Below are 13,376 nucleotides of genomic sequence, written 5' to 3'. Positions count from 1 at the left end.
TTTTTTATTTTAAAAAACGATAGATATATTTTATTGATTTTTTACAGAGAGGAAGGGAGAGGGATAGAGAGTTAGAAACATCGATGAGAGAGAAACATCGATCAGCTGCCTCCTGCACGCCCCCTACTGGGGATGTGCCCGCAACCAAGGTACATGCCCTTGACCGGAATCGAACCCGGGACCCTTCAGTCCACAGGCTGACGCTCTATCCACTGAGCCAAACCAGTTAGGGCGAAGAACTTTGAAACAGCAACAAGAGAGGAAGAAATAGAATCTTAGATGTCAACCACTGGGCCCAAGCAATGGGACTATTCAAATCAAGCAGGGCAAACATCCACTCCCTTTTTGAAGATCTTGGGATAAGACTATAAGCCAGTTGTTTATAACTGGCATTCTCTATGGACAAGGGCATACTCCTACTTTTCAGCAACTTTATACCTTACGTCTGTGTAGTCCACAGGTTTACAGAGTATTTCACTCTATAGTATCTCAGTCTACAATGGGGTAGGTGAGGCAGGAGAATTATATCCACTTTTTCGATGAAGAAATGGACACAAAAGTCAAGGTTATATAGCCAGAAAATGACTGAGCTAAGACTCAAACTCAGGTTTTCTGACTCCAACTCAAATACAAAGAGTAAGTTCTGCAGAGATGGTACTCATAACTAGACTCATGGCCCCATGGAGTACTATTATCAACACTTTCCTCACACTGATGTCATGTCACAGTAATAAATGTAAGGCAATGGCGCTAGATAAAGACATTCTGAGAGCATATTCTGTCTCAGAACCGTTAACATTTCTCTGATGGTTAAAATTTAGGTATTTAATTTTGAGTTACCTGAAAATGACATGTATATCTTATAATTTTCTTGTATTCATTAATAACAATTATAGATGTGCTCTAACAACCAAACCCTATTTTAAAAGCATGGTTTTTGTTTGGCAAGTATCTGATGCCATGTTTTATAAAAGCATTCACCACATTTCTTTTACTGTTTTTTAATGTATTTGAAATTATTCTACATATACAGTCATGTGTCACTTAACGATGGGGATATGTTCTGAGAAAAGTATTATTAAGCAATTCTGTCACTGCATGCACATTACAGAGTATACTGACACAAACCTAGGTGGTAAAGCCCACAACTATAATTATATGTGCTACACTTTTATACAACTAGCAGCATGGTAGGTTTGTTTCTACCAGCATCATGAAAAATAAATGAGTAATGTGTTGTGCTACTATGTGATGGCTAAAATGTCACTAGGCAATAGGAATTTTTCAGCTCCATTATAGTCTTATGGGACCACTGTGGTATATGTGGTCCATCATAGACCAAAAAGTTGTTATGCGGTGCATGACTGTATATTATATATGAGTTCGATTTACACAGAACTTTGTAAGACAATCTACTACTAAGCAAGGTATATTTATAAAGAATTATATAAAATATAGTAGCCATATCATGTCATTGACTTAGTAAATGAAAAAATCAAGCCACTAAATTGTCAAGCATCCTATATTTTTTTTCTTCAATAAATAAGTCCAATGCAAAAGTCACCACTACATCAGTGATTGCGATTAATGTGTCTGGCAAAATGACTAAACCTCTTTCCTAAAGTGGATATATATCTTCTTGAGTCATATTGTAGTCATTAGCCAGAGTTAATTTTGAACAGATAGATGGGGAGATACTCATGTTTAGGCCTGCACAATTTGGAGTCTCTTCCATTATCTGCTTATTTTGCTAAAGCAACCCTAAGCTTGAAGAGTTGCTTCATATTACCAAGACTTCCTAATAACATCTCTGAAGTAAGAGGGTACGAAGATGTCATAAGGGTTACATAAAAAGCAATCTTGTCTAGAGACCTGTAATGTTAAAATGAAAGCATGGAGAAACAAGTATGTCTGCCCGAGTTCCCACTAGGGGTTTACTAACAGTTTCTTTTGGTTCACACATTATGCCCGTCCTAGCTCTAAACTTTACTTCTTTCTTATTAAGTAATATTCCTAGGTGCCAGAGCAGCGAGGAAGTTATTTTTTTTAAAACAACTTTATACTTTAGCTAAAATTCTGTTAGGTCTGAGCTCTTCAGTAATAGTGCTATGAATTTAGAGTGATCTTTCTTTGTAAAAGTTTACATTTTCCTAAGAGTTATCTAACTGGTATGCTGCCTATGAGTTACAGATGGACTAAGATATCAAGTCTCATGTGCATTTGGGAAGGCTGGGGTGGCTGCATCTCTGGCCAGTGAGTGGCCTCATACCTTTACTCAAGCACAACATCAAATGTTATCATTTTCTGTATGCCGTGATCTGAAAAAGGCAGGGAAGCACTGAAATGAACAAGGAATGGTTCTCCATAAATTACAAGGCTGTTCTGGTGGTCTTCCCATTTGATTCCTGAAAGTGTCAGGTAACCTAGTGTTAAAGCAGTCAAGTCAATGGGCTTACCTACTCTCATACTTGTTGAGGAAACTGGGAAATCATGTCATTTTACAGCCTGAGGAGTTCCTTTTCAGGCACTTTATTCTGTCTCTCCCACCCACACTCAAAAAAGAAGGCACCAGAAGCAATCTGTGAGGAAAATAATAACGTCGCTGAGGCTGCAGGTTGCGGGAAGGTTTACCTGGCCTTCCCGCTTCACTCCTGCAGCTTCCTTGACATTAAGACTAAAGCTTTCATCCTCCTGATTGTGAAAAGCACATTCCCCTCAACTTCCATAAATCTGTGAAACTTGAAAAGAGCCCAATGTCATCAAGTAAAAGAGCTGGCTTTAGGACTCTCCATGGAGGAGGGGTGTCTTCAAGCCTCTCACTGTTAAGCCGGACATTTCCTAACACTGGACAAATTGTACGTCCAGCTCAGGGAGGGTGAACTGCAGTGGTCTTTACCCTCCAAGCCAATTGTTAGCTTTTCACAGGAATCAGCAGGGAAGCACATGTGAAACCTCTGTGGTGAGGGTGAGCACCCCCATGCCTTGTGTGACTCTGCATGTAGATGAAGCAGGCTGGGAGCTTTCTTAGCTGCTGCTGCTGAGTTCTCAGAGCAGCCCTTTTCTCTGGCGTGGCTCCCTGCTGGGACAGCCCTTTTCAATTTTTCTATCCCCCCTCGATCTCTTCTCCTGCAGAACACAGGGAAACTTGATTGAAATAAAAACCTAGGGAACATGTTTTATTTTCTCCTGTTCAATCCATTTTAGAAAAGCTTTTAATTGGTTTTAAAAAGATGCTAAACAAAATGTGATGATGTTTTTCAGTCTTCATGAACTACGGATACCACTTTTTATACTTTCAAAGGGCTTATAAATCAATCATGAAATTAACTCTCCAGCTAAATTTAAAGCAAATCCACTGAATACCAGATCATTAAAAATCTATGCATTTACTTAGAAAAATTTTAAATTCAAAGAAAATTATTCTAGTAACTGAAATCTGACTTGAATTTTTAGTCCTACACTGAAAATCCAAGACCAAAGCAATCACAAAGGGAAAAAAGGAAGGCTTGTGAACCAGTTTTAATAAGCCAATTTACAAGGAGGCAAGGGAATGGGGGAGGGGAAGAAGTAGAAAAGAGAATATCTTGATACATAACAACATAGTGCCCCTGAAGAGATTCTTTTATTTGAGCATGTGCAAACATGCACATAATCTTTCTGTGTGAAAGCAGGAATTATAACAAATGCAAAGTTAAGGATTCTGTGGCTGATATGATTACTCTATTGTATACATTTACAGTTCCTTTTTTTAAAGAAAAATGCCCGCAACCTTTCTGTTTTCTTGACAGTGTTAAAATAATAGCTTTCTACCAGCCTATGCATTTCTACAACATTCAAATTTATGTACTTTAATATTTAATTAAAAATATCTAAAAAACCTAAATGCTTCTACTCTAGAATGACAAATACTCTTGAAACTGGATCAGCTTGAAAAATTTCTCCTATTTTCCTGAGAGAATGCAAACTAATTTTAAAAAGCAAGTGATACAGAGAAAGCACATTTTCATTTTGTTAAATATGCACCAACAAGAAATATTTCAAACATTAATTTCTTTGGCCACTGATTCACTTATACAGGAGGTCATCTAGCAGTCCGGTCAGAGCCACCAAATTCTGATTAATGACAGGCTGGTATGCCCTTAAATGAGACTCCCTGCCATTTCCAATCACTAAAGCGACCAGATCTATCTTTTATTTCTATGTATTCCTGTACCCTTTTCATTCCTAAGAGAAATACGTTCCATGCCCCTTTTTAATGATCCAGTTCCTGTTTCTAGGATTTCTCCCAAGCTGGCCCAGGTGCACTGGGTGCTCACTCCTTACTTCTAGCTCTTTATATAATCCTCCTTTCATCACTTAAGTAGTTTCTGAAACCGCTTTCTTTTTTCGGTAACCATTTTATTGAGATATATTTTATATAAAACACAATTCACTGATTTAAAGTGTACAATTCAATGGTTTTTGGTATACACACAGATATGTGAAATCATTACCACAATCAATTTTAGAACATTTTCATCACACAAAAAGAAAGCTTATACCAATTAGCAGTCACTTCTCATTCTCCCTATCCACCCCTCCCAGGCCTAGAAAACCACTCACAAATCTACTTTCTGTCCCTATGGATTTGCCAATTCTGGACATTTCATATAAATGGAATAATACAATATGTGGTCTTTTGTGACTGGTTTCTTTCACTTAGCATAATGTTTTCAAGGCTCAGCCATGTTGTGACATGTATCAGGACTCATTTCTCTGTATTGATGAATAATAGTCCACTGTATATATCACATTTTATTCTATTTGATGAACATTTGGGTTGTTTCCACTTTTTGACTGTTATGAATAATGCTGCTATGAACATTCATGTATAAGCTTTTGGGTAGGCATATATTTTCATTTCTTTGGGGTATATCCTTAGAAGTAGAATTGCTGGGTCATATGGTAACTATGTTTAACCTCCTGAACAACTGCTAGACAGTTTCCAAAGGCCACATGATTTTATATTCCCACCAGCAGTGTACAAGGTTTCAAATTTCTCTATATGCACTTGTTCTTACCTGACTTATTTGCATTTTTCTGATGGCTAATGATGCTGAATATCTTTTCATGTACTTATTGGACATTTGAACTTTACTTATTTTTTAATCTTTTCACTTAAATCATGCCTTGCTAAATATAAACTACAGCAACAGTAAAATAATTAATCCCACCAAAATAAGGGTACACTAAAAAAATTTTTTTGAAGAGTATAAGATAACGTTTCTTTCTTCAAGAATCTTACAATTATTTTTACCAAATAGAAACAGTTATTCCTGAGTGTTTAATTAAAATGTTGCAGGTGCCCAGCCAGAGTGGCTCAGTTGGTTGAGCATTGTCCTGTGCATGGAAAGGATGCTAGTTCGATTCCTGATCAGGGCACATACCTGGGTTGTGGGTTCAATCCCCAGTTGCAGTATGTATGGAAGGTAACCAGTCAATGGTTCTCTTTCTTTTCTCTCTCTCTCTCTCTCTCTCTCTCTCTCTCTCTCTCTCTCCCACCCTTCCTCTCTCTAAGCATGTCTTTGGGTGAGGATTAAAAAAAAAGTTGCAGGTCATTTGTTAATCTGTTCTGTTTATTTCTATTAGTATCTATTTTGGATTAGCTAATTCTCAGCTAGGTGTATAGTATTTAACAATGCAAAGGATGGGCAGTTTGAAAAATACCATTGAAAAATTCTTCTTCTCCTTCCCAAATGATTTTTACCATACATTCATTTTAGATAAAAAAAAATTAAGTATTACAAGAAATAAACTTAAATGCCTGGAAAAATTCTCCCAATCTCATAATTTTTAAAATGCTGATTTCATAAAAAAGGATTTTTTGGTATATACTGAGGTTATTTCTTTTCATTCTAGCAACTTTGAATATATCTATTTATATATTTACTGAAGAATCAGAGAAGGAAAAAATATTCTTACTTCAGTCTAAGTACTAACTCTAATTACTGGGAATAATAGTTTATGGAAAGATGATTAAAAAATCCTTTCACAATGCAAATATGTAATAAAATTTCAAGGTTGTTGTAGGTTATGTTTATTTTCACTATTCTATAAACTTAAAAAAAAACACTAAAAAAATCAAGACAAGTCCTTTCCTCTAGGAGTAACACACCCATACAAAACACACACACACACACACAATTTAAATTAGATTTACCAGCTTAATATTAAATATTTTCCATATAGTCTATGTCTCTAACTTCAAATATGAGATTCCCATAGAGACATTAAGATATTTTTCAAGTTAGTACTTAATCCCTTTGTATCTGCCTTTGATTGGCATTTCTTCGAGGTTGCAGCACACAGAATCAATCAAGAGAATTCGTGTCATAGCCAAACATGCTCTGGCAGCCTCTACATAATTAACATATTTAACCAGCCCTCATAGGTTAGTTTTAAATGTGTTAAGCTATCAAAATCACCAGTCTCCAATAGCCACATCAGTAAAAATGTAACCACATGAACCAAGATCCTGGCTATAAACTCACTCTTTAGATATGCCACATGCCACAAGAAAAAGAACTCAAATGCATCTGTAAAACTGAAAAAAAAAATCTGCCTATAGGAAATACATTTCCCCAAATAAAAATTCTCAGAAAACCTATGAAATGATAAAGGAAACAAATGAGAACATGTATTTAAACCCTTCCACATTAATATCATAAACTCTCATAGGAAACGAAAGGGAATAAAGATGTGTTGTATGACGGGGAACTTAAAAAACAAAACAGAATACTAATTGAAACTATGGGTTTTGAAACCTTCAGAAAAGGAATGAAAAACTTCTCTGATTGTTAAGAAAATCATTTACCTTAAGACAGAAGGCCAGACCAGATGACCTTTCAAAATCCCTCAAAAGAATTTTATGCATTTATTATAACCTGCGTATTTAGAGAGAGTGTACCATTATATGCAATTTACTGGAAAAACTCTGAAGATGTTCCTTATATTATTTTTACCTGAGGAGGAGCCTTTTTCAGTAACACAAGAAGAGCCTGTAATACCAGATTAGAAAATCGAGGGCCAATAGGGACATAATCTGAAAGAGAAATATTACTATGCTTAGGGATTTGATGCACATACGCACATATTCCAAACATTCATATTTTTCTACATCAAGAGCAAACACAGTTCTAGAAACAGTCATGCAACTAATGATATTAAAAAACAAATATCTGGATAATTTGAATGCATAAAATATTATATAACAACTTTTATCTGTACATTTTTTTAAAAGCTTCTAAATATACATTTTGAGTTCATATAGACATATTCAGAGACAGGTTTATTTAAGGGAGAAAAACCCTCAAATGTATTTACTAAGCATTTCCAAGAAATTACTGCAAACTATGGCAATACGGAAAGTACACAGGCAACAAAATACCATACTAGAAAATGGGTAGAGGGGGCAATGGTACGTAATAATAATGTAAGAAAGGTACTTCAATGTAACTGAAAAGGCGTGCAGCGGTTCTCAACCTGTGGGTCGTGACCACTTTGGTGGTCGAACGACCCTTTCACAGGGGTCGCCTAAGACCATCCTGCATATCAGATATTTACATTATGATTCATAACAGTAGCAACATTACAGTTATGAAGTAGCAACGAAAATAATTTTATGGTTGGGTCACAACATGAGGAACTGTATTTAAAGGGCCAGAAGGTTGAGAACCACTGTGTTAGAGCCACTAAGATTGGTCCTCAGATGGTAAAGAACAAAGAACTTGCTAAAAGAACTTTTTACCTGTTAAATTTCTACCACTCCAAGATTTTGCACCAATGCCAGCTCCTTGGCTTTCTCTGCCTATCGTACATGCACCCATGCCCTGTGCTTAGAGCTACCTCCAGGCATCAGCCCTCTGAAGTCAAAAGTGTTCCTTCCCTTTTCTGATTATCCAGAACAATGGCACATTCTACTTTGCATTAATTTTTGCCAATATATGTTATAACAACAGACAACATCTTATTTTTCTAAGACCTAATAATTATGGCACAGTAAGGACTCAGCAAATGCTTGGTGAATAAATGAACAAACAAGTACAGATAATAACTTCATACAAGTGAAAATATACTCAGAGGGCACACATTCCTGACATAGTAGTGTTGCTATGACCACACATTTCAATTGTGTTTAGATAAAGGAATTTACACAGATCTATGAGTATGTGCCTAAAAGCTTTTAAAGAAATAATCCTATAAACTGGGCTAAAATCTATTAAAAATAGCAGACCAAAAACCCAGGTCACTAGATAAAACTATCAATTCAAAAAGATCTCACAGATATACCTGTTTTGCTTTTTAACCAATATTGCCCTAGGAAACAGAAAAATAAATAACAGAGGACCTAAAGCAAGTCTGAAAATCATGCGAAAAATGTAGTCAGCATAGGTAACTTGAAATCATTTCTACATAGCTTAAGGATAGCTTAAGGAAGAAGGGATTAATTAGGTGTTAGATAGTATTTTCAGAGGTTTATTAAGTCACCAGGTGGGTTCAATTTCAACAGTTTATTACAAATCCTGAGCCACTGTTATAAGTTTATTCCAGAGTTATCTAATTTATGCAATGAAATAAAATGTAAGAATAATACTTTTCTGGAATTTATTTGTAGATTACACATTTTGAGTTGAGTGCAGGGACTTATTCATCTCTGTATTATGTAAGAATGCATATAAATGTTTAATAAATATTTTTAAAATTACCACAGAGCACTTTTAATTTTCAGAATGTTTCCAACATTATTATATCAATTTTATCTTCATAATTACTCTATGGGATAAGTAAGGAAGGGATATAGTCCTTTATATACAGGCAGTAAATACATCAGTCAACAAAAATTACTAATCATTTATTATGGGCAGGGAACTCTATAGAAGATAGAAAATATTATGAGGCAGGAGTCCTTACAGGAAAACAACTTATAACGGAGTTATAGTCATAAGGCATACTTAACATGAATACCATCATTAACTAGAGAGAGAAGAGATAATGTTATATTTCCTTATAGGACAAAGAAAGGTATTTCTATTGCCTTATAATTTATAAATACCTGTTATTTTTCTTCTTATAATCTGTGAGACATTGGCAAAGACAGTACAATAGCAAATGCAATGACTCACCAAGCAGTCTCTCAATATCATCCACAACTACACAACTGAGCTGGGATTTGTATGCATCATCGAAGATCTGGAAGAAAGCAAAAACCATTTATTATCTTACTGCTCTCCATAATTATGACAATTTTTAAGAAAATTAATTAAATATTGTTAATTCTTGAGCAATACCTAAACAAAGCACAGTAAAACACCAATATTTCAGACTACATTAAATTAGAATTTAAAAGATAATAGGATTTTAGAACTAAAAGAGTTCTTGCATTTTAAGAATGAAAAACATTGAGACAAAGCAGTTAAATGACTTGCCCAAAATGATACTAGATCATGGCTGTGTCCTACCTGGAATTCTGAGAACAGACAAATCCTGTCAAGTTTATCATAGAGGTCTCTCCTATCTATGTCAGGAGCATGGCTTCAGTGTTGTGACTCAAAAGACAGATGAAGCCACAAGGGATATGTAGAATAAAACTGGATGTCATTTTATTATCTGTAAGAACTGTGACCCTTTTAAGCAGGAATAACATTGAAAGAACAGAAGCTTGTCGACTCAAATCAGACTATAATGCTCAGTGTTTACAAAAGAATGAAAGTTGGGTATAAAGGACAAAATAGATTTGGTTCTACCTTTAGAATATGGCAAAAGATAATAATACATTGTCTTATGCTAGCCAAAGAAATGGTCACTAAACCAAGAAGTGAACAAGTTATACCCTGATAAGGACGTAGCAATTACAAGCCAGATAAGAGAATTCATTTATGTAAAAATTGAATATAAGCACCCAAGGCTTTGAGATCAGCCTTTTTATAAATGTTCGGGGCTCCTTTCCAGCAACTATAACCAGGGCTCAGTGCATCCCATTCGTGTCATCTGCAATTAATTCCTGCATCCCAGCCCAAGCTCTCTGGTTGATAAGTAACCTCAGTGACCAAGATGTAACTCTCCCTTCCATCTTGCTTTGGGTGCATAATATTCCTTAGCAGTTATCTTTTAACTATATAAGATTAAGAGTTAGGTATAGAAATAAAGTAAATCAAACCAACAAAATTAATATTTTTCATACTAAGTTTGAAGACAACCTGTGTGTGCTTGGTCTTTAAAATATTTGAAATAATTAAGAGAATTTACCATATTAGATTACTAGATTAGCCTTGCTAGTTCAATTTAAAATATGCAATTGAATAATTAATTTTATGTTGGAAGGTAAAAGATAACTTTAATGGCCTTGCAAATGGTAAAGATAATCTAAGATTAACCATACTTATGATTTAATTTATTATTAAATAAATGTAATTATTTACTTACTTTGAAATTTAGAATATTTTTTGTTAGACAAACAACTAAAGTACTTCAAAGAGAAAAGAAAATATTTTAAATGTGGAAATATAGTTTAAGATATTTAAAGAAATTTAATTAAACTGTAAAAGTCCCCTTTTAAGTAATTACTAAATTTTTCTAGACTTACAAATAGAATAAGAGATGTAAGTAGACTTTTTAAAAGTTTGCTTACTTTTGTTTTAAAAACTCTTACATGATATAATTTTGAGATGTTGCATTTTAAATTTTTTAGGTCACAAATTAGCTACAGATGATCCTTTCTGTAGGTAATTGATGGAAATATGTGCCCCAACTGGGGTAGAGATCAAACAAAACCTGGATATATGCCCTGACTGGGCATCAAACCTGCCAACTTTTGGTGTACAGAACTACTATCCAACCAACTGAGCCATAGTGGCCAGGGCTACCTATGGTCTTTTCTATGCTCAAAAGTCACTCTCAAAGATGAAAAAAAACACACAAAAAAACACCCAAACCCCTCCCCCCTTAAAAAAAAACCCCAAAATTTAAAAAAAGCAAAAAACAACTCATGTTGACAATCTAGAGATGGTAAGATCCTCCCCAGCACACTATATTCTGTAAGGTACACACTGTCTTCCCAAATATTATGTTTCTAAGGTTTGATACCTCACTGGTACTTAATCCATGTCTGCTGCATGCATGCATAAAAGAAAGCATGCTTGAAAGAATAGCTCTGTTGCTTTACTTTGCACCATTCCCTACACCCCTCAGTCATTCTCCCACACTGTCACAATCCCTTCTACCCTCTCTTTCTTAGCTGTCTTCCCATTGGATTGTGAGGTGGATAAAAATGATAAAATGTATCATTTTCTGGAAGGAGCTTTCATAAGAGTCACTGTATGATTAACCATACTCCTTCTATCCTAATTGGCTATCATGGAATCACATGTGAGATGGAGCCTCTGCTACTAGCTTGAGTCTCTGAGAAACTACAATGAGCAGAGCTCTGCCTCTGAACCATGATGGACAAGTACTGTGAGCAAGAAACTCTGTTGTATTAAGCCACTGAGATTTTGGGGTTGTTCATTATTGCAGCATAACTTAGCCTAGCCTGACTGATACAGAGGCTTATGGAGTCAATGCTGTGTTCCTAAATTTAGCAAGTGACAATTAAGTTGAGAACTGAAGGATGAACAACCAGTGGAAAACAGGGAAGAAAATGTTCTAAGAAGAGTATACTGGGTATTAGGAGGCAGAAGTGAGAAAATGCAGGAGCACTGCAGGAACTGACATAGTCAGTAAGAATTAAAATGAAGGGGTCAGTGTTGGTGTGTGTGGGGAGTGGTGGGTGAGAGATGAAGCAGAAGAGAAATGGAAGAGACAATGTTAAAGTTTGGAAGCAGTTCCCCTGTGGTTCTTTGCTATTTTTTGAAGACTGAACCAATACAGCAGCCAATGTGGTATCCTATAAACTCAGGTGATTTCAAGGAGTCACTGAAAATAATGCTTTCTTCTTCAAAATATTTTTTTCAGAATTCTACTAAAGGCTCTGATGCACGTATTTCATTCTGTCTGTCAAGCTGTAATATCATGGATTAGAGCCACAGGAGCCTAAGACACTACATTCTACATTTTCCCAAAATCAGCCTTCTCCCTTCTCAAAAACAATGTAGAGTTTACATGGCTACAGGGACCTTCCTGAGAACACTGCTTGGGTCTAAACTGATGACAAATTGCTAGGTAGTCTCACCAACTTAGATACTGTGATTCATGAAGCATTACACATCACTTCACAGTTGACTGCATGGGCTACCTATGACATTTTAGGAAAAAAAATACCTACAGCAGTCATTCAATGCAAAGTAGGGATTTTTTTTGCTTGTTTTTGTTAATCATCACCAGATATTTTTTCCATTGCTTTTCAAAGAGAGTGGGAGGAAGAGAGAGAGAGAGAGAGAGAGAGAGAGAGAGAGAGAGAGAGAACAAAACAAAAACCAAAAAAACTTCCATGTGAGAGGGACACATCAACTGGTTGCATCTTGCATGCACCCCAACCAGGGATAGGGAGTGAACCCAGGTACGTGCCCTTGACTGGGAATCAAAACCAAGACCCTTTGGTGCATGGGCCAACACTCTTACCATTGAGCAACACCAGCCAGGGCTAAAGTAGTTTTTTTTTACAGTCAGCTCTTAATGCACTAATTAGTATCACGGGGAGAGGAGCACTCACAGGTGACTCTTACCAACATACTAACCATGACAAAGGCAGTGCAATTCCAGTTGTAACTTGACCAGTTTCAGTTGACCAGTCAACTGAAACTCCTTCAGGTAGCAACTCTGCTCTAATTTAAATATACACACCCCATTCACTTCATACATACTGTTTTCCTTATCTAGTCACTAGTGTAATATAAGGTCACCACTCTTCCCCTGGATTCATGTTTTCTGCCTAATTTTCCCAGCTGCTTCCATTCTCAGATTTCTGGTCCAGGCCCCAGCAGAGCATTCACTAAGAAGATACTCAGATTCAACTGGCAAGTATTTGGGATTAGCTGCCAGACTTAAATATAAGTGAGACATTTACATACTAAGCCGGGATGTTCTATTGCAACTTTATGTAGATAAATCCAAAAAGGAGGAGAAATACTAGAAGAAAAGATGCAAAAAAGGTAAAGCTGTACAAACTGCCCAGCTAGAATAGTACAACTGGAAGTGCCAAACTTCTCACCAGTACCAGCATACAGCAGATACACAGTGCTTGCTCCAGATCAAATGATGCCATCACAACAGTTAGCCTGGTGGGCTGAAGCTGAGGCTAATGGCTGTATCTGACAGACTCTTTAAAAAAATAATTTAAATTCTGATCCTCTCATTTAGTAAGATGAAAGTATGATACTCAAGCCTTTTCTTGCTAGAGAGGT

General features: G+C 35.9%; 1 protein-coding gene across 2 annotated transcripts in view; it reads right to left on the bottom strand.

Annotated features, from left to right (window-relative positions):
- Nucleotides 1-13,376, bottom strand: part of NSF (N-ethylmaleimide sensitive factor, vesicle fusing ATPase) — a 114,012-nt gene that overhangs the window by 19,616 nt on the left and 81,020 nt on the right. For both annotated transcript variants that reach the window (XM_006092209.3, XM_014458721.2), the window contains exons 16-17: nt 9,162-9,228; nt 7,002-7,081 (exon numbers count right to left, since the gene is read on the bottom strand). In XM_006092209.3, coding sequence (XP_006092271.1) covers nt 7,002-7,081; nt 9,162-9,228 — 147 coding nt within the window. The remainder of the gene's footprint in view (nt 1-7,001; nt 7,082-9,161; nt 9,229-13,376) is intronic.

The sequence above is a fragment of the Myotis lucifugus genome, unplaced genomic scaffold, assembly GCF_000147115.1.
Source record: "Myotis lucifugus unplaced genomic scaffold, Myoluc2.0 scaffold_99, whole genome shotgun sequence".
Lineage (NCBI taxonomy): Eukaryota > Metazoa > Chordata > Mammalia > Chiroptera > Vespertilionidae > Myotis > Myotis lucifugus.
The sequence above is the reverse complement of the archived record's forward strand: the minus strand, read 5'-3'. Positions and strand labels throughout refer to the sequence as shown.